Raw genomic sequence first — 27,913 nt, 5'->3', positions numbered from 1 at the left:
TCTTATATTTAGTTGAAACCTGTTTCAGCATCATTGAAAACTGGTAAATACAGCAGCGCAATCCTCAAGCCAGTGTGAATTATTTTGCTACCATTTACTGCCTGTTGTAAATCCAGCACTTTCTCATACATCCACAGATTTGTTTCTCCTATCAGTCATTGAAGGGAGGCACTATCTTTATCTTACACATGTAAAAAGGGAAAGAAATGGCATGTGAACCCACCTTGTTTTCCACCTCTGAGTCTTACGAGGAGTCCATTGCACCACACCACAGTTTTAACGACAAGAATTTTGTACAAGAAGACATTATTGATGATGAAAGAAGTGGCACAACAGCTTTATTTTGAGATATTACATAACATAGTTCAAAGTTACCAGCTCTGATTTAACTGAACTGTAATTCATAATCAGCATGGCATGGTAAATGAGTAAATATGTGCTCTGAGTAGCAGTGACTTACAACCTTGGTGAGTTTCAGTTTGAGTATGTCTATCCTGCACAGTCAATGCATGGGAAACAAGAGGAACTGATACCGCCAGGAATGTTCACAGTCGGCCCTTACTGCGCTGCTTCTTACTCTCAACTGTACGAGCTCTGTATCTGCCGAACCCATTGACATTTGTGTTCTAATATGTGAGGACAGGATGGGAAAGGGAGAACCAAAGTGGAAAAAGTGTGTATGTGTAGCTTTTAAAATTTGGTGGGTGTGATACCTGGAGAGAAGTTAAAGAGAATGTCTTAACTACAGCTACTAGGTATGAGAGCTGAAGAAGTGAGAGGAAATCCTATAAAATGTTGCTATGAATTATAAATCGGATCCTTCTCTTGTTCTCCAAAATTTACAACTAAAGGATCAGGTTGGATGTTCTTTAACTATTAATAATTCTGTTTCTTTGGTCATGTTACAGTTCAAACTAGGCCAAATGCCGTCTCCCTTACATGTCAGCTATAGATACACTGGGCCTCATATCTCTTTTCATTTAAAGCCGAGTTTGGAGGACTGCTTTTTTGAGCTATTCATTGCAATAATTTCCCAAGTTTTCCATTTTGAAATCCATGGTAGGTTTCTGTACACGCCTTCTATTCACCTAATTCTATTGACAAAGCTATGAAGTGTTGAGATTTGGCTTTGTGAAATTCCAGAAACTACTTCAGAAAAAAATCATCACAGTGTGGGAGAGGATTCATCAAGAAGGAATCCAAATCTAATAGGTGAAACCTAGAAATCCGAGTGTGGGCAGAATATTCACATTCTGATCTCCAAGTACAGAGAGCAGAGGATCAAAATTACTGCTTTGGAACTTGAAAGACAGAAGCAACAATGTTCTTCAGATCAATCTTTCCTCTGAATAATTAGCCTGACTGTTCAGCCAGTATTTGCGATTTGAATGCATGAAATAATATAAACCAAGTGATGCTCTTTAAATTAATGTTTTTTTCACTGTACATGAAGATCTTGCTTGCCAGACCAGTTTGAATGCTTCATTATTTAAAAAATCAAATCCAATCAAGAAGCTAAGAAATAAAATTTATACTGTTCCCTTTCCTTAATTGATGAAGACGTCCAAGATAATATCAAAAGAACAGCCCTTTATTCTCAAGGAATTCATATAGCGATCACAGTCATAATCAGACTGGCTTTCCCTCTGAAAGTAGACTTTCAATAACCTATCCAAAGATTTTATTTTAGTACAAACACTGAGAATAACAGAAATATTAGAAGAAAGATGAATCATGATTGACAGAGGAGAAAATCTAATTACTTGGAAAATATATTTTGAGGCACTTAGAACTGAAAATAATAACATCTTAGTGACTGAAATGGACATATTGATGTTTTTGAACCATGCTTTGCTAGGATATTTTATGCTTTGTTTTTCAATGATGTCAGGTCTTTGGCATGGAGCTTAAAGGCAGATGTGTTAAACTGTAGTATGTGCTTACATTACTATTGTTTAACAGTGCTTTAATCTGTCTGCCTATAAAAGCCTTCTATGAAATGAAGTGGGTCATTAATTAATATGTTCAGTCCTCTTTTTCACATCCAGAATACTGATAGCTAAGAATACTTCATCCATCTTCCTTTCCCTTTGCTATTCTTTCTGGATGAAGGCCGATAAAGGCAGGGATGCTTCTCTAGCTGACAGTGGTCTGCTCAGTTCCCCTGAGAAGCCAGGTGCGCTGCCTCTGGGGGAATATGCGGACAAGCAAATTGAGACCACTCTGGCTCCGTTGTGTGAGACCTAGTCTCTCCTGCTGCCCAAGCTGGGTACCAGGAAAGTGATGAGAACAAGTCTTAGTGTTGACAATACCAAGTTGCCCCAGTTCTGGTTGCTTTAGACGTTTGTTAATTGATTGATTGACCGATCAATCAATCAATCAGTCACTCTTTTAAATAAGAGAATAGAACTATCTGCCCAGAAGAAGCAATTTAATGAGCCCAACCACCATGGTGGTGCTCACGCCACCATGAATTCCCTTGCTTGTTCTGTTCCTGGTTTTTACCTGCTGTAAGTACCATCAGGGTTCTCTCGTATGTTCTTCTCCACCTGCCCACCGCCATATCCCACCCTGACAAACTTTTGTCTCTGTATCACCATATGTATTGTGTCCCTTGTTTGTTTTCATGAAAAAGATCTTAAGAATCTTTTTTTTTTCATATCTGTACCTCCAATTAAAGATCTCATGAACAGGGATGCCTGGGTGGCTCAGTTGGTTGGGCAGCTGCCTTGGGCTCAGGTCATGATCCCAGAGTCCTGGGATCGAGTCCCACATGGGGCTCCTTGCTCGGCAGGGAGCCTGCTTCTCCCTCTGCCTCTGTCTGCCACTCTGTCTGCCTGTGTTCGCTCTCTCTCCCTCTCTCTCTCTGATAAATAAATAAAATCTTTAAAAAAAAAAACTCATGAACATTCTGGAAGATACACATTGATGTAGTGTCACAGGTATATCTGTTTTGGCAATGTTAAAAACTAGTGGAATACAGCTGAAAAATTTATACTTGTAATATTGAATTATCTCCAATAGGTGATTTTTTTTTAACATTAAAGAAATCATGCTAAGGTAGCAAGAAAAAAAAACCTCTGAAAAGCCTATTTGAGAGCAATTTCTAAAATATTGTTCTCTATATATAACAAAAAAACATTTTATCAGAAATGCACTGAAGTTTTTTCATTCATTTTCAACTATGTATTAATGCGATATTTACCATAGTTGGAAGATTCTACTTAACAATCATATCTATTTGAGATTTTTAAAAGCTAATCCTGTGATCCATTTTGGTGATAAAATTTTTAAAATAAGTAACATTAATGCGAATAATGCCAAGAGTACATCATTACAAATGCAGTAAGAGATTGATTCTTTTGCAGTTTTTTTTCTCCATAAAAAAAAAACATAAAATTAAGTCAAATACATAACAGACACCAAGAGGAAAACATAGCTATTGAACTTGTTGAAGAGTGAAATGGTCATTTCATAAACACCTGTTTTATATTATGGTCTGAGATGTATGTAGTGATAGATGCTAATAAATTAAAGGAATTAAATCAATTCTCCCGCATTTTGTAAAACTTACATTAAAATAATCTGAAATTATGTATCCATATCAGAGATGTGTAAACTCTGAGATGATTAAAATTGTTTCATTCTTTTTTGTTTTCCCTTCACAGAAAATGATGACTATCTGAATGGCTTAATAACCAGATTAGAAAATGCAGATGTTAGAAATGAGGATCTCCTGAGAGCTTTGAATGACACTTTGGGGAAGCTGTCAGCCATTCCAAATGGTAAGCATTTGGGACACTGCTAACTGTGTCAGTTGACCTGAACTATTAAAGAATGTTCTAACGTTTATCATCTTTTCTGACATTACACTTGGACTGTTGTCAGGAAATTAGATATTGGTTTTCTTACTTGTGAGTTTTTCTTTGTGAGAATGAGAAACTAAGTCATACTCTCTGTCCTCGGATTTATCTTATGCTTTGTTATCCTAGAGACATCCATTGGTAGATGTTGCAAAAAGGAAAATATAACCATCTTATATACTTTTCTTACATGTGTCAGCCCAGGAAATCTTCTTTCTAGTAAGATTCTTCTTATTATTATAAATAATATTATTTGTAATCTCATGTTAATGGGAAAGTATAGAATCGCATGGGTACCGTTCTCTACAATATTGTTCTATTACAAACTCACAGGTGATTATAATACCTACACGACAGAGGAGAGCCTTTCCCACTTCATTCTTTACTTCTTTTTCTTGTTGTTGTTGTTGTTGAGTATGGTTGACACACAATGTTACATTATTTTCAAGTACTGAACATAGTGATTCAACAAGTCTATAAGATTATGCTATACTTAAGCTCAGTTGTAGCTCCCATCTGTCCTGATATGACACTATTACAGGATCATTGACTATATTCCTTATGCTGTGATTTATTTCTATGATTTACTCATTCTGTAACTGGAAGCCTGTATCTCCCAACCCTTCCTTCACCCATTCTGCCCCTCTCCCCACAGCCCTCCCCTCTGGCAACCATTAGCACATCTTTCTTGGCAAAGTTCAGTTCCTTAAATGTTTCATCTTTGAAAACATTAACAGCTGAACCATGTCTGTAATATCTTCTTACCTATTATAAGTACTTGAAGTTATTGTTTGGTATTAGTTCCTGAAAGTACTATCCTTTATATTTTCATAATGTGATATGATAATAACAAAATCTGCTAATGTTTATTGAGTGTTTACTCAATATGCGTGTTAAGTGTATGTAATCCTTATAGTAATCCTACAAAATTAATAGTGTTCTTCCCATTTTACAGGGAACAAGCTGAGACACAGTATCATGCTAAGGGAAATAAGTCAGTCAGAGAAAGAAAAATACCATGTGATTCACTCATATGTGAAATTTAAGAAATGAAAGAGAATGCTGAAGGCCATTGTTAAAAGTGGCATGTATGAGATTTGAACTCCACAGTTTAACTTCAGAGCCTGTGGCTTTAACTATTAATCTACACATACTAGTAGGCACCTATATGTTCAGTATATGTCTTTATACAAATTATGATCAAGTAAATTAAAGCATACATTTATATAATATAACACTGGAAATATTAATGATTTTTACTTTTTTTAATATTTAAAAAAAAACCTAACTGTCCAGGATTGCTTGTCATCTCCTTCAGTAGTAAGGACGTAATAGAAAATTTCCAATGCTGAAAACTAATATAAGTACATAGACACATGGTCTAAAATACCCAGCAGAGTCTCTACCTTTAAGTTGAAGTACATTCATTCATCATTCACCTTTTGGAATGTTCAAGTTAAATCTTAAATCTATTTTTGATGAAACTATGACTTGGGGATAAATTTCTCTCTGTAATGTGTTTGGCAGCAAATTACAGTATACCCTTATACAATGAACATTTAGAATAATCACTTTGCTATCTTAGGAACTAATCAGGTATTCATAGCAAAGGTCCCTGAGAAAATTTAATTTAGCTAAAAAATTACTTCATTTGCTATAATCAAGTGAGACAAAGTTCAGCCTTTCCGTCTGTGCTTGTGTCCCCGAAGTGGGCCAGCCACAGCCTCCCTTTGACTGGCACAGAGTAAGCCACTAACTCTGGACCCTTTGCTTTGTTCCCCATACCCTCCCCTGCTAACAGACACAGCTGCTAAACTGCAAGCCATTAAGGACAAAGCAAGACAAGCCAACGACACTGCAAAAGACGTATTGGCACAGATTAAAGATCTCCACCAGAACCTTGATGGCCTGAAGAAAAACTACAATCAATTAGCAGACAGCGTAGCCAAAACAAATGCTGTGTTAAAAGATCCTTCGAAGAACAGTAAGATCTCCTTTTTCACTTTGATTATGTCCCGTGCTTCTTCATACTATAAAAGGACCCTAGACTCCTAACTCTTAGGAGGAGGAGGAGACCCCACAGTGATGTTGTCTGCTCTCCTCATGGACTGGGCTCAGGAATGGAGTGGCTGCACCTCCAGAGCTAGAATCCAGGTCCCCAGGCCCCCTCTAGTGCTTTCTTCATCCACATTTTGTCCAGGAATTCTCAAAGTCTGCACGATTTTTGGTATAGGGGTGCCACATACTTTTTTTTTTTAATCCTTCAGTGTAATTGAAAATACAGCTGTGCTTGTGAAATTACATTCTCTGAGTTTGTGAAGTTCCATGGAACATAGAGGTCAAGGAGCACACTTACCAGCAGGCCCGTTAGAACAGGATATTAAAATGTTATCAACCGGAAACGCACTAAAATTCAAAAATATTAATATTTTATTATTTAAATGTAAATATTTAAATTATTTAAATATTTTCAGGAAATTAAAGTATCTAGTTTATCAAGAATATTTCTTCACATCTTTTGTATATTTCATTCAATTATATCAAGTTAATAAGGATTTACTGAGAAAATATGGTAGAACTTAATATAATGATAATTTAAATTATTAACTGTAGTCAATAAGCATTATGATTTTTATCTTTTTTCCATCTTATGCAGTGATGCAACAATATCTTAGTATGTGATTTCACCAAAGGAGATGCTTGATTTTTTTGTACTTGTCACTCTGAAGAGACTAGCCCTCTGTTTATATACCAACATTTCCATTGGGTATCCAAATGTTGCTAGGATGTAATAACAGAAACAGTTATGGACATTAGATGTTCTGTAATTCGGGTGCTGATTTTTCAGCACCATTGCCTCAAAAGCTAACGATGCTACAAAATAATAAATACTACTAGCATGATTCGTTAAAGAGCAAGGAAAAGTGAAAACATATATAACATGCATTTCAGGACTAGGGAGGATTTATACTTTGCCATTTCTTAAAAAAAGAAAGGCCATACAATCTTTTTTTTTTTCATTTTTTCTTATATAAACTCAGAAATAGCTGCTGTCTGTCGTTCAAAGATTCCATCCAAATAAATGGTTCCAATGCATGCCAGATCACAATATGTATGCCCCCCAAGTGAAAATAAGTTTTAAAATAAATATCATTCTCTTATTTTACAATTGAAAACACTACTTCATTCAATTTCATATTGATTCTCAACTAATAGTGGTCTCTTTATAATATTTTTCTCTAACTTTTTGATCTTACACTCCATCTAGAGATAGTTACCTGTAATAATAATTAAACTGGGTCTGTTTTCTATCTTATTAGAAATCTTAGTACAGTTTCTTTCAGTATGAACAATAGCCTGCTAACTGACATGTGTTTGTGGATTTTTAGTTAATCACAGTTGTTTGACTTAAAATAGGATGCATTGGTAATTAGCACCTATTGTGAAAAGTACCAGTTTTTGATAATCACTGCTTTATAAAACTCATAAAACTATTTCCTCATGAATTTTCTCATTTCTTTTTGTTTTGCTTCCATATGAAATTACCTGCAGAAATCAGTATGTATATGTTTACCGGCATACTTTTCCGTAACTTTAAGCTTGACTGCCTATTGCAAATGCTTCAGCTTTGCATGTTACCGTGTTTGGGTATTGCTTTAACCTTCTAGAGCTATTCTTTATTTATGTCACATATTATTTATGTCACAGTATTAATACTATATATATTTTTTAAAGTTTTTTTTTTTTTTTTTTACAAAAAGTTCGCTATGGATGTATTTGATATAAAATGCTTTCAATTATGTTATAGAAATCAATGAAATACCTGTATGGTACCAATAGAAAAGTGGAAAATAGAATTCTTCTACAGACTGAATCGAATTGTTATTCTTCTGAGAACACAGATTCAGCCACTGAAGTTCAAAAGACCTTTGCAGTAGGATTAAAATAGATTAAGTATATGTTGTTGTATCGCTTCCTCCCCCACCCCATGCTCATTTCCCTCCCTCTTATGAATAATTATTCTCAACTTCTAGAGAATTATACCTGGAGAAGCACAAAATAAAACTAATAAAATTAGATCTTACCAAATGAGCAATTATTGGGATATAATAATATTCTCTCTTAAATATCTCATAGTTTAAATTCAAAGTCAAAAATTAAATCAGAATGGAAAATAATAATAGTAAAATCCAACATATTGAAACCTGAGAAATACAACCAAGGCTGTCTTCAGTGGAATATGGGTGTGATTATATTACTAAAACCAGCACTGAAATAAGCAATTTAGGTAATCAACCCTATAAATGAGACAAAATAAAAATAAGATGAAAAAAAATGGATGAATTAGAAGATGGAAAATAACACACTTGATAAATACAAGAGGTGAATCCTTAGGAGTGTAAAGATAAAATATTTTTAATGCTTGGCAGACTTAACCCAAGAATAATAAAACACAAATGGACAAAGTTCTAAAGGAGCTATAATTAGATACAGGGGGGAAATGTAACACATAAGAAAGTACTTGTCAAAATATGCTAAGGAATTTTAGAACCTAAAAGTGATTGATAATTTTCTAGAAAAACATTGAATTATCATAATCTATCTTCAAAAGTGATTTTAAATTCTATACACTCAAATAACTATAAAATAAAGTCACAAACTTTTAAAAAGCATTATTTAAGAAAGTATCAGACTCAGTATCACAGAGGTTTTATTTTTAAAACCGCCAAGAAGATAATTTCCAAAAGACTTCAACTTCTCCAGAAGATAGAAGGTGGGGGGGGAAGAGGAGGGAGGTAGGAAACCTTTGGATTTCATTTGGAAACATTTGATAAGAATATGAGAGCTTTCAAAGGAAAGAATGCATTCTCGGATGAAGCTGAAATAGTCTGCTTTACCCTTTTCCTTTTTCCCATGAATCCAATTCTAAATAATTTTTTTCTTAATTCTAGGATAATTTGTAGAATACCAGGGTAATATTGGGGAATTAAAGGAAGGAAAAAATGGACAAATGGTTTATTAAGAGTATACAGAACAAAAGGGTATGCTTTTATGTCTGCTGAATATCCAGTTATGTAGCAAGAGCTTTGACCCCAGGAACCTGCGTATCAGGCTTTGATCTAGGAACTCTTTTAATTAAATTTAATAATACACTTATATCCTTTTAAACACCCTTATAGTATTTTTCATATTTATAAGCATGAGTTCAAAATACTCAATTCAAAGCCTAGTTTAAAAATAATAATTTCCGGGGCTCCTGGGTAGGTCATTCAATTAAGCAACTGGCTCTTGATTTTGGCTCAGGTCATGATCTCAGGTCTCTGTGAGTTCAAGCCCTGCCTCGGGCTCTGCTCTGGGTACAGAGCCTGCTTAAGATTCTCTCTCTCTCTCTCCCATTCATGCTACCTGTGTGTGCCAAATAAGTAAGTAAATAATATGCAAGCAAGCAAGCTTCGAAAATCATAATGTCCTTCCTTTTGAGCACCTTTGATTCCTTCATGAGGATTAGTTCTCCGTAGTTCACTGACCACCAGAGTGCTGATTGTTCATAGCTGAGCAAAGCGCTCAGCCTTGGTCCTTAAGCAGTTTCCCTTTTTCATCAGAGTCACAATGACAGAAATCAGAACAATACATGCTCAATCAGATAATAAATGGCGTAGTTTAGGTAAGATGACCAGCATCCTTGAGATAGAGTAATTGGTTTCCATGTGTCATTTGCCCTCCTATGAAAAGCTCATGCTGAAAGTCTGTGGATCAATGATAACCTTCAGTTATTTTAGGGTTAAACCCCTTTGAAAATCATTGATATTCAAACTTTTTTTTGAACCCATAAGAATGGCCATTTAATATGGTTCAGCCTAATATAGAGATTAGGATAGTCCGTTCTTCTTCAAAATGAAAATGAACTGCAGCATGAAAGATTTAATTAAAGTTTAACATTGGCCTTCAGTCTAAGGGTTGTTCAACACCGAAATGTTTTCAGAAGACATTTTGATAGCTTCCCTCTATAAGACATACAAAGATAGACCGTGAGAAAAAGAAAGAAAATCAATTTGGGGTGAGAACCCTGATTTAAATACAGTTCTGGCTTGGACAGATGAAGTGACATTTTAAAACACGTTCATTCCTTGATTCTGTGACTAAACTTCTATAAAGGTAAGCTTTGGACCTGAAGCTAGAAATTAATCATTGAATTAAGGTCATCGTATTCTTTACCTTCCATGCTAACGTTCATCTTAATCACAAAACCAGAGTGTTGGTCCTCCGTCTCTAACACCTTCCGTTTGGCTTGCCTGAGTCCCAACTGAAATTTTCCATTTGCCATCACACACTGCGCTTCTGCAATCATGGCCCTGCTTTATCATGTGGATAAGATGAGAGCCTTTCAATTATTTAATGAAGCATACTACTATTTTCATGTCTCTGTGTGTGTGTGTGTGTGTGTGTGTGTGTGTGTGTGTGGTATGCACTCATTTTTTCAATGCAGTTGCAGATGCCGATGCCACTGTGAAAAATCTAGAACAAGAAGCTGATCGTCTGATAGATAAACTCAAACCCATCAAGGAACTTGAGGATAACCTAAAGAAAAACATCTCTGAGATAAAGGAACTGATAAACCAAGCCCGGAAACAGGCTAATTCTGTAAGCTCTTTTTATTTTCAGTATCAGTGATTGATTGTAATTCGGGGTATTATTCCCAGACAGAATGACCTCCCCACAATGTATCCTGTTGACTGATCGCTGGTTATTTTCCTTTAACCTGAAGCAATTTGATGGGGAGGGGAGGAAAAAACGTTGTTGTTGTTTTTTTTTCCCATAAATTTCAAAAGACAAAACTCATAAGAGAGAAGAACTTTCTAGAAGATAGCAACCTGGTGAACCCAGGTAGAATTGCTAAATACCAATGTGAAACTTTATCTAAACTAATAAATTTCATCCCATGGTGACTTTAGAAATAGAAGGGAAAAAATAACAGTTTATATTGTCAGGTTTAAATGCAAATCTTTTTATATATCCAAGTTTTCTGTCTCGAAAGTTCCATTTTCTGAGCAACTTTGAAACTAGAATGACCAAAAATGCCCTTTCTTAATCCATCAACTTATAATTTTTTGAGTAGTGGCCAGGAATATGAGACCCAAGGAGCAGTATATCATTTCTTCTCCTTATACATAGCTGATACCTCTAAACAAGGTTAAGACAATAAGTTCAAGGTGCACTTTAAAAAGGAATGCATGCCTGACTAAGGAGAAATTTAGAAAATGATAAATTCATCAAGATGATGTACAGAAGCTCAAAGTGAAAGAAGCAGATAGGGTTGAGAACACATATATATTGAGTTACAATCTGAAAACCAAGTGGGCAGTATGATGACATACACTTACTGTACATATGAAGCACAAAGTGAAAAGAAATAGATGTTAGTTTGAGGTTTGGGATTTTAGCTAAGATTTAGCCTGTGTAGAAAAAGCATCTCCTACATTCAAGGCAACTTCTACTTACATAGTTTATAACACCATAGAAGAAATAAGACATGTACATAAATAACTCCAAGGTAATGCCAAATAGTGTTACATTGCCTGACCGATGGGAAATGCTATAAAGTTCTGAAAGAAAAGAATTCCTCTAATAGCGGCCAGAAGATTTCCCAAAGATAAGAATTTGAGCCAGGCCTTGAGTGGGTGGGAAAGGGCTTGATTTGGATGGGGAGAGTAAGGAAGGAGAGCATTCTGAGAATGACCAAGGCAGACAGAAAAGGAAGTTTCGGGCTCGTCTCATGAGCGAGTGGTCTAGTTTTCCAGGATGACTGGTCGAGAGAACATTGAACTGGAAAGGTCCTTGGAGGCCAGGTCCTTGGAGGCCAGGTCTTGTTAGGCCTTGGATGGTGAAGTAAGCAATTTCATTTAGCCAGAATGGTTCCTGAGATGAACCTTATTGGTGAGGAGAAGCTGAAAGTTCTCAAACAAGAAATGTAATATTTTCAGAGCTGTGTTTTTTTAATATGAATTTGGAAGTTGTTTGGGGTATAAATGTGAGGAAACTAGGAACAAGGCAACTTCAATAAGAGTCCCACCTGTAACAGGTGGAAGTAGCAAGAGAAAGGGAGAGCTTGTGATATCACTCCTATCGTTTGCAATGTTAATTTAAAAAAAACAGTAATAGTGGGGCGCCTGGGTGGTTCAGTGGGTTAAAGCCTCTGCCTTCAGCTTGGGTCATGGTCTCAGGGTCCTGGGATCGAGGCCTATATCAGGCTCTCTGCTCAGCAGGGAGCCTGCTTCCTCCTCTCTCTCTCCCTGACTCTCTGCCTACTTGTGATCTCTGTCAAATAAATAAATAAAATCTTTAAAAAAAAGAAAAAACAATAATAATAAATATTCTCTGGAAAACCACACACTTAGCCTTATTTTCTTAGTCATCGTGTGGGAAAATCTGGTCATTCTTATTATTTCTTCTTGTAAAGAAATCTAAAAATATGCCATATATTCCTCAGTTTTCTGTGCTCCCTCCCCCAGGGAGAAAGAGAAAATTCTGGCATGTTAAATACATAAAACCTGTCTCAAAACATAAAATGAAAGACAGATATAAAGAAATGATACCAAAAAGTAACCCTTGTCCATGCCTTTCAAGGAAACTTTCAATCATTCTTTTGAAAAGGAAGTTAAAACAAAGTGTCTTATTTTTTATAAGATGTTAGAAATATGTAAGCAAGGTAATTTTTTTTTCAAGTGAGTTTTGTACTAACTTAAGATGACATTTGCCTGATTTTATAAATGTATTTGTAGCCTGGCAGTAGTGTCTGGATGTGGCCTTGACACATATTCAATATGACCAAGAAATTAAAGACATTTCTTTGAAAGTAGCTTTCTTTAGTTTGTTGACTCTGAAATGGAGCAGATGATACTCTTTTTAAACAAATGACCTAGTTACGGGATGAGAGAAATGCAGTGAAAATCCAATAGATATAATAATGGGATCCTCAATAATGTTTAATTGAGTTCATAATGATTCATTGGTAGTGTTGTATGAGGAATGCCTTAGAGATAACCAAGGCTTAGTGATTTTTGTTTAGAAGTCTACAAAGGGCGCACATTAGAAATAACAGTAATTGATAGAACAAAACATTCTAAGACATGTTTGTGTTTCAGAAGTTATTCCCTTTTCATGAGAGGGAAATGTCCTAGCAGCTTCTTCAGGAGAAATTTATAAATACTGCATTTTGATTTACCTGTTTTAATTTGTTTAAGAATCAGTAATTAGAAATCAAAACACAAGGTATTTAAAAGGAGAGATTAGTAGGTATGGACTGGTGACCAACAGTGCGGGCTGCTTGAATTTTTTAAGTACTGAGGATATATTCAAAACCACAAGCCAGAAAACAGAAAATCCAGAGAGTTTTTCAAATAAATGTGTAAGAATTGAGCAATAGGCTACTTTACAAGATCAACTGCTGGCATTTAGATCATAACAACGTCATTTTGTTCAGAGAACCCTATTTTTTAGATATGTAAAGTATGCCATAAAGTAGATTAATTTTAACTCCTACTGCCATTAAATACCCTTCGTTTTAAAATCGCTACTCTCTTAGACTTTCAATTCTCAGATACGGTTTCATCAGTTCAGTTTGGCTTCAGTACTCAGTGCTCTATCATCCACATTTTGGTAATCCCCTTTTCAACACACCATCATGTAGGTCCCTATCACTTCTACCAAGTGTATCCAAGCAAGGGCAGAAACCAATCCTGTTACCGAAGAGTCATGTATTCCACCTACATTCATTATTTCTTCTCTAAAGAGCAACCAGGGAGTATTATTATATTATATTATTTTTCTTTTTTAAGATTTCATTTATTTACTGGAGAGAGAGAGAGAGCAACAGAGATAGTGAAAGAGAGCACAAGTGGAGAGGAGAGTGTGAAGCAGGTTCCCCACTGAACAAGGAGCCTGATATGGGGCTTGATCACAAGACCCTGGGATCATGGCCTGAGCCAAAGGCAGATGCTTAACCAACTGAGCCATCCAGGCGCCCCACACTGTATTCTTTAAACAAAAATAAATTAGTTGTGAAAGTTAGTTGTGATTAAATTAGCCATAATACAGCTCAATGGCCAAGCCCATAAAGCATTTGTGAAATAAAGATAAAACAGACCCCACACACAGTTCCTTTTGATTACTAAGCCAGCCCCACTAGGAATTTACATATGATTTCCTATAGCTCCTATAGCTCAATGTACTACTCGGCTCCGCTCATGAATTCCAGGCAGACCTTGACTTCTTCTCCTTGATCATCTTGTGATGTCAGTGATGTTTATATCCTGCTTCAGATACTGAATTTGCTCAGTGTCAAGGCCTTTCCTGATGATGGTTTTGGTTTACTTGATGCCAATTCCTAAAACTCACCATATCCTATACCTTTTCCTGAACATTAAAAACATCTGAAAGCAGCATTTCCCCTGTCTGCCCCCCACCATATTATCTTTCTCTTGCTTTGCTCTATAACTTTTTTTTTAAGATTTTATTTATTTATTTGACAGACAGAGATCACAAGTAGGCAGAGAGAGAGAGAGAGAGGAGGAAGCAGGCTTCCCACTGAGCAGAGAGCCCGATGCAGGGCTTGATCCCAGGACCCCGAGATCATGACCGGAGCCTAATGCAGAGGCCCAACCCACTGAGCCACCCAGGCACCCCTGCTCTACAACTTTTATCTCTAGGCCCTTGGATAACCCTTTGTATAGCTGCTATGCTACCATGTAACACGTTCTGCCAACCTTCACTGCACATGCAGTCTAGAGTATGAACATCCAGAGTACAAGTTGCACATTTCCAGCAACTCATTTTGATTCACCGACTCTCAGCACCTTATGTGGAAGGAAAATCCCATCGTTTGTCGAGTAAAGTACTAACTTCCTGGTGGGGAACCACACTTACCAGGAAGACTGTCTCCCCCAGAATGCAGAGCAAACACTATGGGTACCAGAGTTATAGTCTGGGTTCCAACCTTAGTAGGAAGACAAGGACAAGGAAAACAGTCTACGGTAGACTTTGAGGTTATTCTAGCCCTGGGCCACCATCCTGGGCTCCATTGGGCTGGCCCCTGTTTCTTTCCAGTGCGTGTTTCCTTTGCAGAGGATGCAATTCGGTTAGCAGATGAGGTGATGAAACAATAATGTACAAATGCATGACATCTGCAGAGTCTGCGGGAAAGGCAACAGATCTGCTGCATTCCCAGAAGCTTTCAAACACATATGAATTTACATATTCATCAGAACCATAAACCCCTCCTTAGCTTTCTTTTTAAAACTTAACCTGTTTTTCAAAACAGAGGATCATAGGGGAAAGGAGGGAAAAATAAAATAAGATGAAATCAGGGAGGGAGATTAACCATAAGAGACTCTTAATTATAGGAAACAAACTGAGGGTTGCTGGAGGGGAGGTGGGTGGGGGATGGGGTTACTGGGTGACAGGCATTAAGGGGGGCACATGATGTAGTGATCATTAGGTGTTATATGCAACTGATGACTCCCTAAACTCTGCCTCTGAAAATAATAATACACTATATGTTAACTCATTGAATTTAAATTTAAAAAAGGTTTTTTCATCCAGCACCTCTTCAATGTAGTCTATACCACCCTTGGGGAGGAGTCCAGGGGCTGCCTATACCCATTCCCTAATGAGACTTTTGGAGATGCTTCCTGTGTCACCATAATATAGAGACTGGCTGTCTTGTCTGGAGTCTGCGGTACCCTTCATGGGAGGAGCAATAAAACCAGTAGATTTTCTTCCAAGTACAAAAGCTATTTGAGTAGCACAGAGTGCTAGAAAATTCACTGCTAGTGAGAACCAAGAGGAGGCTTCCTGAAGCTGAGCTTATAAATCAGTGGCAAAGGAAAGTTTTGCATCTTTCCCTGCCTCTGCTTCCTCCTTTGAGCACATTCATGGAGCAAAGCAGCAGCTTCTTCCCGAGTTCAAGCTATGCTGAAAAATGCCCCTGTGATTGTAAACCTGAAGCAAAGGAAATTAAATCATATAATCAACTAGTGTTATTTGTGGTTGAAGAAAGGCTCCCTAAATGTAAGTAAGAATCTATATGAACAGTTTCATTTCTGTTCACATAGGAATTCCTTTCTTAGCAATTTATAGTAATTTTAAAAATACTAGTCAGAAGAAAAAGGAGCTGTTAAATACATTAGTAGGGATAACCATTGAAAATTATTTCCATTTCATTTCCTGGCAACTTAATAAAAAGGTATAATTTATTCTCAAATGTATGTCCTGAGTGGCATGATTAATAGTCTTCGTATTGTCAGAACATCTAGAACAAAATCTATTTGGCCTTTTCCAACTGTAAGAACATGAGAGGGTAGGTAATTTCCTCTTGAAAACAGAAAGAAAAATGGTGTCCTACTTTAAGTGATACCAGAATCACCAAAATTTGAATTGTAAAATTTCATCAAACAACCTTAATGAAGATCATTATCATTAGCGTCATATAAAATCACCTTTTGGAAATGTCCCCACATTCATAAAAGAGGAAGGTATGAAGGTAAGAATTTGTTAGTTGTATGCTTCGAAAAAGAGTAGCATGGTAACAAGATATGGGACTGTGAACAGCTTATTGTCAAAATCCTGGCGGGAAGCTGATTGTCCGTGCCCTCCTTAATGAGTATAATGGTGTCTGCAATGGGCATTTAATGATTCTATTTGATGATAAAAAAATAACTTCAAAGAAGAGATGATGATGGTTTTGGGGTTGTTTGGGAAGTACTTCAAACTTGCTGAAAGATTTAGTCTTGGTTCTTTGTACCTTGTTTTCCTTGAAGATCAAAGTATCTGTGTCTTCCGGAGGTGACTGCATTCGAACATACAAGCCGGAAATCAAGAAAGGAAGCTACAATAATATCATTGTCAACGTAAAGACAGCTGTTGCTGACAACCTCCTTTTTTATCTTGGAAGTGCCAAATTTGTAAGTTTGATGTTCAGCTTCTTCAGTCTCCTGGATATGTGAATACACAGAGGTTAATCTTCATAGTAAGGGAAATGTATAGAACCTAATAACGTGGTCCCAAAATTGTGTGATGTAGCCTTTCAGATTTGAAAACCTCTGACTCTTACCTCACAAAGTTCTGAAGTGTCAAATTAAGTTAGAAGAAAAATGAATATTTAAAAGAAAACTGCTTGCAGTATTTAGGCACATCTGCTTTCATTTATGAGTAGTCAAGCATTTACTTAGAATTATGTTTTCAGATCTGGCTATTTAAGAAGGAGGACTAAGAGGAATAAAGCTTTGTTTTAAAAAGTCTCTAAGAAATTACAATGAACTTTCATGTTGAATGAAATTGCAAATAGTGTACTTCTTTCCTACCACCGAAAAGTCTTTTGACTCATGCTGAATTTATGACTCAAACTGAAAAACCAGAAGTTGTTATCTACCAATACTGACCCCCAAAAGTTTTCATTCCTTTTATTTGGACACTTGACTCATTATGCACGAGAATCTTCCAAAATGAATAAAATTTTCAACAGACCAGTCATTACTTAAGTCAATACTTGTCATTCATTTGAGACACTTTAGGTAACCTTGGGCTAAAGAAAAAAAAAAAAATCACAGCTGACCCCTTAAAAATGTCAGTGTCCTTGGTAAAAACAATAATGAATTCTACCTCCAAATATTTTCTTTTGTCTCTTCCACAAGAACCAGAATGAGAAAAGACTTTTGTTTCAAAAGTAAAATTGGTTAAATTAACACATATGCCTCAGCAGTATGGACACTTGTGTTGCCTTAGAGATGCAATAATAAAACATTACTTAATCATACCTAATAATAGATTGTATTGTTTGGGAATTTTTATTGTGAAGCTTCTAATTATTTCACATATCTATAAATATCACCTTTTGAAAAGAACTCTGTTGGCTTCCTTGGGCTATCTGATATCTGATATCTGTTGCTTTTGTGTTTCTCTGAACCAGATTGACTTTCTGGCTATAGAAATGCGTAAAGGCAAAGTAAGCTTCCTCTGGGATGTTGGATCTGGAGTTGGACGTGTAGAGTATCCAGATTTGACTATTGATGACTCTTATTGGTATCGTATTGAGGCATCAAGGTAACTAACTCAATAAACATTATAAGACAGTTAAATGACAGAATTTGGAAGTAGCTTCCCAATTTATAGGAAAATCTTCTTTCCATTTCAAGGAGGTCGCTACGTATGCATGTGTACAAATTATATATATTATACGTACATGTACAAATGTGTTTTAATGGGTGTCTTTGTAGTATGCTTGAAACCTACACACCTCACACGTATTGATCTGAGTGTCTCGTCCATTTTGGACTATTCAGCTGGTTGTGTCATAGTCGTGCTGTCATAATACTCTCAGACATGCTATCTCCCCTGAAGAAGGAGCCCTAAGACTGGCCTTATTGCGCACAAGCTAGAGTGTGAGGGCTGCCACTCATGCTTAGCTCCTCTTCTGGTCTACACAGCAATCTTGCCTACAGGCAGGTGCATATCTAAATGCTGGCACAAATATATAAGGTGTTGTATCCACACTACTTAAAATGGTTACGGGATATTGATTCATTCTGTCTGAAGCTTTGATTCTATTAACTTCTAGCAGTGTGTAGACACCATAGAGAACCCATTCCTGTCCTCAATCCTTTCCCCTTATTTCCTCCTCTTCTTTACCTAATTCTCAACACCTATGAACCCCGAAGCAGCTAGCAATTAAGAGAGTGTGTATAGTTAAGGGCTGGGTCCAGAGCTGGATAGAGCAGTTGTTGAATACAGATGATGGTACAGAGAGTTTTACTCTGTGTTTGTATACGCTTACATTTTTTCATCATAAAAGCTTAAAAAGAAACTTAGTAAGAAGCAATATTTTTAGTTCCTTTTTAAGATCTTCAGTAAAGAAATGTGAGCGAGAGAGAGAGAGAGAGAGAGAGAGAGTGTGTGTGTGTGTGTGTAGAGAAAGAGAGAGAAAGCAGCAGACAACATGCTTCCATGCCTGAGAGTAGGGGAGGGATTAAGTACTTTTGTGACTTTAAGAACATTTATATTCACAAGGGTCTATTCTTTGATCAGAAGAGATACATTCTGGTAAGATGAGGAAGAACCTTATTTGACAAATTCATTCTCTTGTTTCCATGTGCTTCAGTTCATACTGCACCATCAGAGACAAAAAGATTACCTAAATGAGGCAGCGGAGAGAGACAGAGACACTCAAGTTTTGTTATGACTGCCTGTCCCAGAAGACAGACCAGTTTTTCATATTTCACAACTCACAGACATCAATCACTTCAGAAAATGAAATGAAATAATAATAGCTTCCAAAATCCTATTAATTGAATGTAATACTGCAGTTCTTCCATACATTTGGTATACACAGCTATGAAGACGAGATGTTATGCCGTCTACACTGAGATGGGATGCCAGCAGTAAAAGATGCACAATTCCAGGAAGACCACTTCAGCAAATTTGGAGCCAGGATATAACAAGGGATTTTAGGAGAAATGATGCAGCTTATCATGCAGAAGGGTGACTCATTTGGGGTTCACTTACTGAATTAAATTAGACAAAATGCTCAAGGAAGTAGTACCAGCTTGTTTAAAGAGCATGTGCTGGTAAACAGTAAATTGTTTTGCAAGCCAATGGGAACAGGCCTTCTGTTTAAGCAGGGGCCATTCCATATGCTCATCGCTGCTGTGTCATTTCACCTGGACTCAACTGTGCAGGATCAGACTCTCCTGTGGCTGACCAGTTCTGGCCAGATCTGCCAGGAAACAGCCAGCAAAGATCAGGCTCTTGGTCTGATTTGCAACTTAAATGAATCCAGATCTTTGGAAGCTCAACACCCAATTAACTCTTAGATATTCTGCCACATATCCCTACATTTCATACCTTTAAAAACTAAAGTTACTGTAAACGTGATATGTGTTTTATGTTCTGCATTTTCTTTTGCTTCATTTCAACACGTGCCCCTCAAGAACTGGGAGGAATGGGACCATTTCGGTGAGAGCCCTGGATGGACCCAAAGCCAGCATCGTGCCTAGTACCTACTATGCAGCATCTCCTCCGGGGTACACCATTCTTGATGTGGACGCCAATGCGATGCTGTTCGTTGGTGGCTTGACTGGGAAACTGAAGGTAGTGTGTTCTTTCCCATGCTTGTTTATTTCATCTCTGTCTACAGTTACTGATATAATTGCTCTGGGGGAAGGCATGATAAAGCTCTCCAAAAACTCAGCAACTTTTTACTTAATTTGTTTATGAAAACATACATTTCTTTTGAGTAAGGATTTTTTGTTTTGTTTTGTTTTTGTTTGTTTGTTTGTTTAATTAATTTTTTATTTTTTTATAAACATATATTTTTATCCCCAGGGGTACAGGTCTGTGAATCACCAGGTTTACACACTTCACAGCACTCACCAAAGCACATACCCTCCCCAATGTCCATAATCCCACCCCCTTCTCCCAAACCCCCTCCCCCCAGCAACCCTCAGCATGGAGGTTCCTCAAAATGTTGAAAATAGAACTGCCCTATGACCCAGCAATTGCACTATTGGGTATTTACCCTAAAGATACAAACGTAGTGATCCAAAGGGGCACATGCACCCAAATGTTTATAGCAGCAATGTCCACAATAACCAAACTATGGAAAGAACCTAGATGTCCAGCAACAGATGAATGGATCAAGAAGATGTGGTATATATACACAATGGAATACTATGCAGCCATCAAAAGAAATGAAATCTTGCCATTTGCGACAACATGGATGGAACTAGAGCGTATCATGCTTAGCGAAATAAATCAAGCAGAGAAAGACAACTATCATATGATCTCCCTGATTTGAGGAAGTGGTGATGCAACATGGGGGCTTAAGTGGGTAGGAGAAGAATAAATGAAACAAGATGGGATTGGGAGGGAGACAAACCATAAGTGACTCTTAATCTCACAAAACAAACTGAGTAAGGATATTTTTCTTCTTTCAATATCCAATCTGCAAACACAATGTTTTTAAGCCTGTGTGTATTTACTTAAACAGTTGTTTTGCCCTTATCTGTGGCACTAGTTTTTTCATAGTCTTCTTTTAGTTGCCTCAAGAGCAAAGTGTTTTTTAAATATACCCCGTTTTCTGAATCAGTTTATGATTTATTGATATGAAGTGCTATAAAGTTCAGACTCACATCTAATTAAAAGATTTATGAATACCTTGGGAAATACCACAGGAATCATAAGCTTTCAAATCATGGTCTGATTTTTAAAGTTTTCAAGTTGCTCTTCTCCTTATTCTTCTAGAGCAATGCACTTAATATTCATAATTGCTTCATGACAGGTCCTTGTGCATTTCAAATTGCTAAGTGCCTGCATTTTAAAGGAGCTCATGTTGATTAAATGAAATTAGGTGTTGGAAAAGGACCTGTAGGTGAGATGCGAGAGCACAACCAAATACGACGGATAATCCTGGGCTTGTCAGAATCATCCTGGGATGAGATTAGTCAGAAAATGTGAAAAGCCACGGTGACCCCAAATTTATGAGAACTCAACCTTCATATACAGTGAGGTTGTTTTGTTTGCTTTGTGTATGAGATGTGACTCTAAACTCTTGGAATTGATTCTACAATTACACACTAAAACCATCCACATTTCTTAGAACCGCATATCAATATACAATGGTACATGGTAATATATAGTCATATTGCCAACTTTCTCTCCTCCCTAGGAAGATAAATATAGGGGTAGCACAGAGTAATGTGAAAACCATGAATTTTGAAATCAAATCCAAGTTGAATTCCCTGTTCTCTCACATAATAAAACATGACCTTAGACAAGTCACTTAGCCCTTTGGGCTTCAGTTTTCTCAACTAGAAAAGGGAGTTAAACTATCTACCTTGCTTTGGGGACACCTGGGGTGCCTCAGTTGAGCATCTGACTCTTATTTTCAACTCATATCATGATCTCAGGTCCTGAGATAGAGCCCCTGCATGGCAGGCTCTGTGTTCAGCAGAGAATCTGCTTGTCCTTCTGCCCCTCCCCCGTTAGTGTGCGCTCAGGCGCTCTCTCTCTTTCTCTCTCAAATAAATAAAATCTTTTAAAAAATACATCTACCTTGGGCGCCTGGGTGGCTCAGTGGATTAAGCCGCTGCCTTTGGCTCAGGTCATGATCTCAGGGTCCTGGGATCGAGTCCCGCATCGGGTTCTCTGCTCTGTGGGGAGCCTGCTTGCCTCTCTCTCTGCCTGCCTTTCTGCCTACTTGTGATCTCTGTCTGTCAAATAAATAAATAAAATCTTAAAACAAACAAACAAACAAACAAACAAACAAAAAAATACATCTACCTTGCCATGAAGGATATAATAAATTACCCTTATAACATAGTATAACCCTATGGTATGCCAAGTAATATAAGTAATTTACATGAATTAACTTACAACTCCGAAAGGTAAATAGTATCCTCCTTGTTTTACAGTTAAGAAATCTGAGTCCCAGAAGAGTTAAATGGCTTGACCAAGGTCACACAGCAGTTAGTGGCAGAACTGGGATTTGAACACAGGTTAGCAGGCACAAAAGCCTCCACTCTTAGTCACCACGTTTCCCTGCCACTGTGAGTGGTGAGAGATTATGTGCATAAAACGTACAACAAATGCCTAAGACATGGTAGTTACATCTTAAATCGCATCTCAAATAATTCTTATTATAATTCAGTTGTCACCAGATGTAAAGAAACTCTCTTCTGCTAGTCTCGGGGTAAAAGAGCAGATGCCTGCAATCTACAGAAAATCTTCATCATTTTGGCCAAGAGTGTCAAGGCTCCTGCTGCATCAGAATAGAAACCAGAAGCTGAAAACAAGTAACTAAATCAACATGCTGATGAAAATTCAAAGGAGCAGGAGAAGATCCTAAGTCTAGTTTTTAGGATGCGAGAAGGAAAAGCAAAAAGCCAAGAGAATCCACAAGTAGAGTAATCAACCTCTGGAAAACTAAGAGACTCTAGCTGATAATGGAGAATTCCAAGGGCCATTCTGACTTGTAAATATCAGTGGCTTCCTATAAGGCAGGAAGATTCCTCAAACACAGCAATAGAAAGATGCACATGTTGAGTAACTACAAACATTAAGCTGTTCAAGGATCATTTCCCCACATTTCTTCCAGACCCAAGTTGTCAATTCATTTTCTTAACCCTTGATTACTCAGATAATTGTGGCCTTTGGGAAAGCATTTCTAACGTTATAGGTACCAGAATATAGAATTTATCAGTAATGTGTCAGTGCCAAAAGAAATAGTTGTTTAAATTACAGCAAGTTTCTCTAGAGTGGACAAAGTCATTCCCCTCCTTCATGACTGTGTTATATATCAAGCTTAAGACCTTTCCCTGTGAAAGTGACACTGGAGCTGTCATTCAACAAATATTTATTGAGCCCTAATAGGCTCTGTGCTGTGTATATCTGCAGACAATCACAATACGGTCCCTTCTCTTACAAATTCACTGTTTCCCTGCATTAGAAACCTGCTTGGGTATAGGAGGAAATGAAAAATTGGGGACAGCACTATCCTTAAATTATCTACATATTAGCTTTTTTCCCTCTGTGTAGTCAATATGTGTGCCTTCTCAGGATCTTTGAAGAGATGTCTCCCTAATGGTACATGAAGACTAGCATTAATTAAATGCCTAGGCACCGGCTGTGGTTCCATAAATAAATAACCCAATTTAATACTAATAATCCCAACCCCAAGACAAGAAGATAGAACCTCAGAGTGGATAAGCAGCTCACCTCAAGTCAGAAGCTAGGAAGTGTTTATCTACAAATGGTATTACCAGGGGTAGCACATAAATAACCAGGGTCTGTGAGGATGGAATATAGTTAAAAGATGAATAGATGCAAACCAAGAATATCACAAAGAGTAGACAATAAGTGCCCCAGATTTCACGGCTAGTAACTCTCCTGGATGCTCTAAAACTCCTTGTGAAATTGTAAATTCTAACAAATACCACGTTTCTCTCTGCAGAAGGCAGACGCCGTACGCGTGATTACGTTCACGGGCTGTATGGGAGAAACGTACTTCGACAGCAAACCTATAGGCTTGTGGAATTTCCGAGAAAAAGAAGGTGACTGCAAAGGATGTACTGTCAGGTGAGCTGAAATGAGAACTCCCCTAAGGTCTGGCCTGTGCCTCACAAAATCTTTAATTTTGTTGTGCAATATTCTATTATCGTGCGGATGGTCTGGAGTGGAAAGGATGGGACTATGTCTGGGGGGTGATCTACCATGAAGTTGATAAAAGGTCAGATCCTTTCACCCATTTGTACAGGAACTTTCCAAGGCCCTGGGAGGTACCCTGGCAGTAGTTTCAGTGTTTCTGTAAGATCTTCAAGGAAAGGTATTTTCTACTCAATCAGTTGAAACTACGCTCTCTTTCCATCCCAATTTCCCTCCATATCCAGAACCAGGAGGTCTTTCATGGCTGTAGCTCTGCTGTCATCATAATTTCTTTTTTTCTTAAAGAGAGTTTTCCTTGAACTGATTAACCTTCAGGTATCACGGAGCCTGGATTCACTCCATTTATGTTTATTAAAAAATATAGAAGCCTAGAGCAAGTTTTATCTCCGACGGAATTTTCCAAATGCCACATAGGGTCTTGGCAGGGTTTCAGGGGGAAACCCACTGGACTCAAAGATCCTGCTTAAGTGGAGAAGGATAAGAAGGGACCAAGATAGGCCAGGAGAAAGGGCCCTAATACACATCATCAATTACTACCTACAGGTTAGAGTTTAGCAATCTAAAATACTTAACAAGCAGACCAACCTGAAGAGAGGATATAATACAATTAGCTAGAAGGGAAAGGTTTCTCAGCATAAAAAAACTTGAGCCCAGCTAATCAACCAAGCCTATTAAAACTCTAAAATTTAAATTAAATATCTGAATGCTTAATAGACACACCTAGCAACTCCAAATCATTAGATGCTACATGGGTCATATTTTTTATTTCCAATTTAAAGAGCACATGCACATTGCCAGGGCCCCAGATTCCCCATCAAGGTTGCAGAGAACACTTTACTTCCAGTTTAACTTCCAACACTTTACTTCTGTCATCATGGACTTCTCAATGCAGCATTGAGGACAGTTTAAAAGCCTAACCCATTCATAGTTTAGAGAGGTTTGGTGAATAATCTTCAACAAAATCTAATATGGAATGTTTTCTATAAAATGTTTTCAATACAACAAGGACAATGAAGTTCATTCACATTAATATCCCCCTACTCAGAAATTAATGCCAACTTTTCCCTCAATATTTATTTGGTAAATTCATAAAAAGGATTTTCAAAAACTTATCATGAACAAAATATCTAAGGATTTAAATGTCCACTCAGCAGTGCATATAATGTATTAGGTCTATCACAGGCTAATTATAAATTCTGCACAGATCTTATACCTTAGTATCTAGAGTATCATATGAATTAATATAATTATAATAGCATATATGTGTGCGCACACACACACATGCACACATTTGTAGGATGTTTTTCAGGTGTCAGAGATTCACACCTAGGACTTCCTGATACAGAGATAAATACAGTCCAGGGCTAGCAATCAAGTAATTTACAGAGAGAAAAAAACAAACCCTAAAATAGTTAAAATACAAGGGAAAATTAAAAATCCCTTTAAAAAAGACACTCTCAAGGGTGCCTGGGTGACTTAGTGGTTAAGCGTCTGCCTTCTGCTCAGGTCATGATCCCAGCGTCCTGGGATTGAGAAGCCTGCTTCTCCCTCTCCCACTCCACCTGCTTATATTCTCTCTTTCACTGTGTCTCTCTCTGCCAACTAAATAAGTAAAATCTTAGGGGAAAAAAAGGCACTCTCAGTATACTATGATTATTCACATAGGGTTAGATCCGCTTCATATAGGAGGTAGCTTTTGAGGTGGACGTTACCATGGAGTAAGACTCCAAAGGAGGGGCTAGCAGATAAAAGGTGAAGGGAATTCTAGTCCCAGGGACCAGTGAGAGCAAAGGTAAGAAGGCTAGAAAGCCAGAGTATTTTAGAAAGGGACAAGTAAAATCTGTTCTGCTTCATAGAGGTGAGTTCACTTGGGCAGGATTGGCGAAGGGGAGAATGATGTCAGTAGGTATGGAAGTCAGGTCGGTTTTTATATAGTTCTTTGCAGTGTGTAAAGGTTTTGCACCACTGAACAAAGGCACCTGATTGTAAAGTCTACTGACATAACTGAGTATACCAAGCTCAAGCCTGCACACACTGCCTCTTCATCCATGAACTTGCCCTTGGTTTGGACAAGTTCCTTGTCTTAGAAGTTCATTGCTCAGTTCTCCCCCAGACATTGTGCATTTTACCACCTCTGTCACTCAGCACTGTCAACCCTTCCTTAACCTCCTTGCTATCAAGTTACCTTCACCTATACCTTTGAAGGTAAAGTTCTATATTTACTGAAAAAATTCTTTAATTTAAATTTTATAGCATATCTTTTTAAATTATGCTGCTATTTTGACCAAGACTATAATTGTTTTTGTGAGTGCTCTGATTATAAAGTTGCATAAGTTTTGAGTGACCACCACCAACACTGTTTTCCCATAAGCCTTGGTATATATGTATAGGAATAATTTTTATAGAACTCCTGGTGTTTGTTAGGTGGTGTTCAAGAGAACACATAGCACATTGTTACATAAAGACCCATCATTCCAGTTTTAGAGCAGAAATGACTATATGTGGGGGACGTAAAAGAGAAGATTGTAAGACATAGACTAAGAACATGTAGATCTTAGACTGTCCATTTTAGAAATTTGCAGTTATTCAGCAATCAGAATAAAGGACAGAATTGTTGTTATGCTTTAAAAAGAGTTATCTGCCAGGACAATAAAAAAGAAGTATATCTTATTTTTTCTTAAACTTCTAAAAATCACATTAAAATTAAAATAGAAAAAAAATTGTTGCAAGTTTAATGTATTTAGCTCAACATTGAAACAATGATGAAATGTACTACATAAACCCCAATATCCATCTAGCTCAGTAGTTAACAAGCTACATGTGGAAGAGTGTGGCTGTTCCAAATAACATAATTAATCCTTAATAACTTGACCAGACATCAAGTTTCAAAAGAGAAACAAAAGGCAATTTTGGCAAATGTTAATTATAAAAATTATAAATGTATATTGGCAAATGTATTCAAACATGAATAAGAACACTCTAATATAATGTTAGAAGTTGAGATATTATAAACTACACCTGGAAGAAGTAATTTTTTTTTCCATATCTCAAAGTCACCAAGTTAAATCCAGATGTACTTGGGTTTGGCCAATGAGTTAAGGGAAGTAGACTGATCTAACACCTGTGTATTTAGCTGGTCCCAGCACAAAACCCTTCCCTGAAAATTTGCCTTTTGCTTGAAAAGAAGAATTTTATAAAGGGCTGAAGTAGGAATAGGCCATAGCAATCATTCATGGATCTAACTCTTTTATCTCAAGGTGACACCCAAAAGGCTAGGTGGCTTGCAGCAGGGTCTCAGTGAGATTCCACATCAGACCTCAGGGTACCTGCCATCTACTTGGCTATTCTTTTATTCATGTTGAAGGAATTAACAGATTAAGGACATAAAGACATCAAGTTATAAACATCCCAGAATTCTTATACCAAAACAATTGTGTGGTGAGATTTTGTGTTTTTTGGTTTGTTTAAATTATAAATAACAGGGGTGCCTGCGTGGCTCAATTGGTTAAGCAATTTCTTTGGCTCAGGTCATGATCTTGGAGTCCCAGGATCAAGTCCTTATCAGGCTCCTGCTCAGCAGGGAATCTACTTCTCCCTCTGGCACTCTTCCCTCTCATTCTCTCTCTCTTTCTCTCAAATAATTTAAGTCTTTAAAAAAATTAAAATTAAAATAAATTAAAAGTAATAGTGCATTGGGTCAAAGCATCCAGAAAACTCTCAACAGTGACTTCCACAACCATCTTCAGGGCTGTCAATGATAGTGTGACAGCATATAATGCAAAACCTTAGTATTTGAGAACTTCTCCTTAGTAGACTCTACACAACATTATCTTCTCTCT

General features: G+C 37.2%; 1 protein-coding gene across 3 annotated transcripts in view; it reads left to right on the top strand.

The window, feature by feature from the left end:
* Positions 1–27,913, top strand: part of LAMA2 (laminin subunit alpha 2) — a 645,363-nt gene that overhangs the window by 556,611 nt on the left and 60,839 nt on the right. For all 3 annotated transcript variants that reach the window (XM_059177585.1, XM_059177583.1, XM_059177584.1), the window contains 7 exons: positions 3,669–3,785; positions 5,665–5,847; positions 10,351–10,505; positions 16,679–16,822; positions 17,827–17,960; positions 19,844–20,003; positions 23,863–23,987. In XM_059177585.1, the coding sequence (XP_059033568.1) occupies positions 3,669–3,785; positions 5,665–5,847; positions 10,351–10,505; positions 16,679–16,822; positions 17,827–17,960; positions 19,844–20,003; positions 23,863–23,987 (1,018 nt within the window). The remainder of the gene's footprint in view (positions 1–3,668; positions 3,786–5,664; positions 5,848–10,350; positions 10,506–16,678; positions 16,823–17,826; positions 17,961–19,843; positions 20,004–23,862; positions 23,988–27,913) is intronic.

This window comes from Mustela lutreola, chromosome 6 (genome assembly GCF_030435805.1).
Source record: "Mustela lutreola isolate mMusLut2 chromosome 6, mMusLut2.pri, whole genome shotgun sequence".
Taxonomy (NCBI): Eukaryota; Metazoa; Chordata; class Mammalia; order Carnivora; family Mustelidae; genus Mustela; species Mustela lutreola.
Note: the sequence above shows the minus strand (reverse complement) of the source record. Positions and strands in the feature narration are given on the sequence as shown.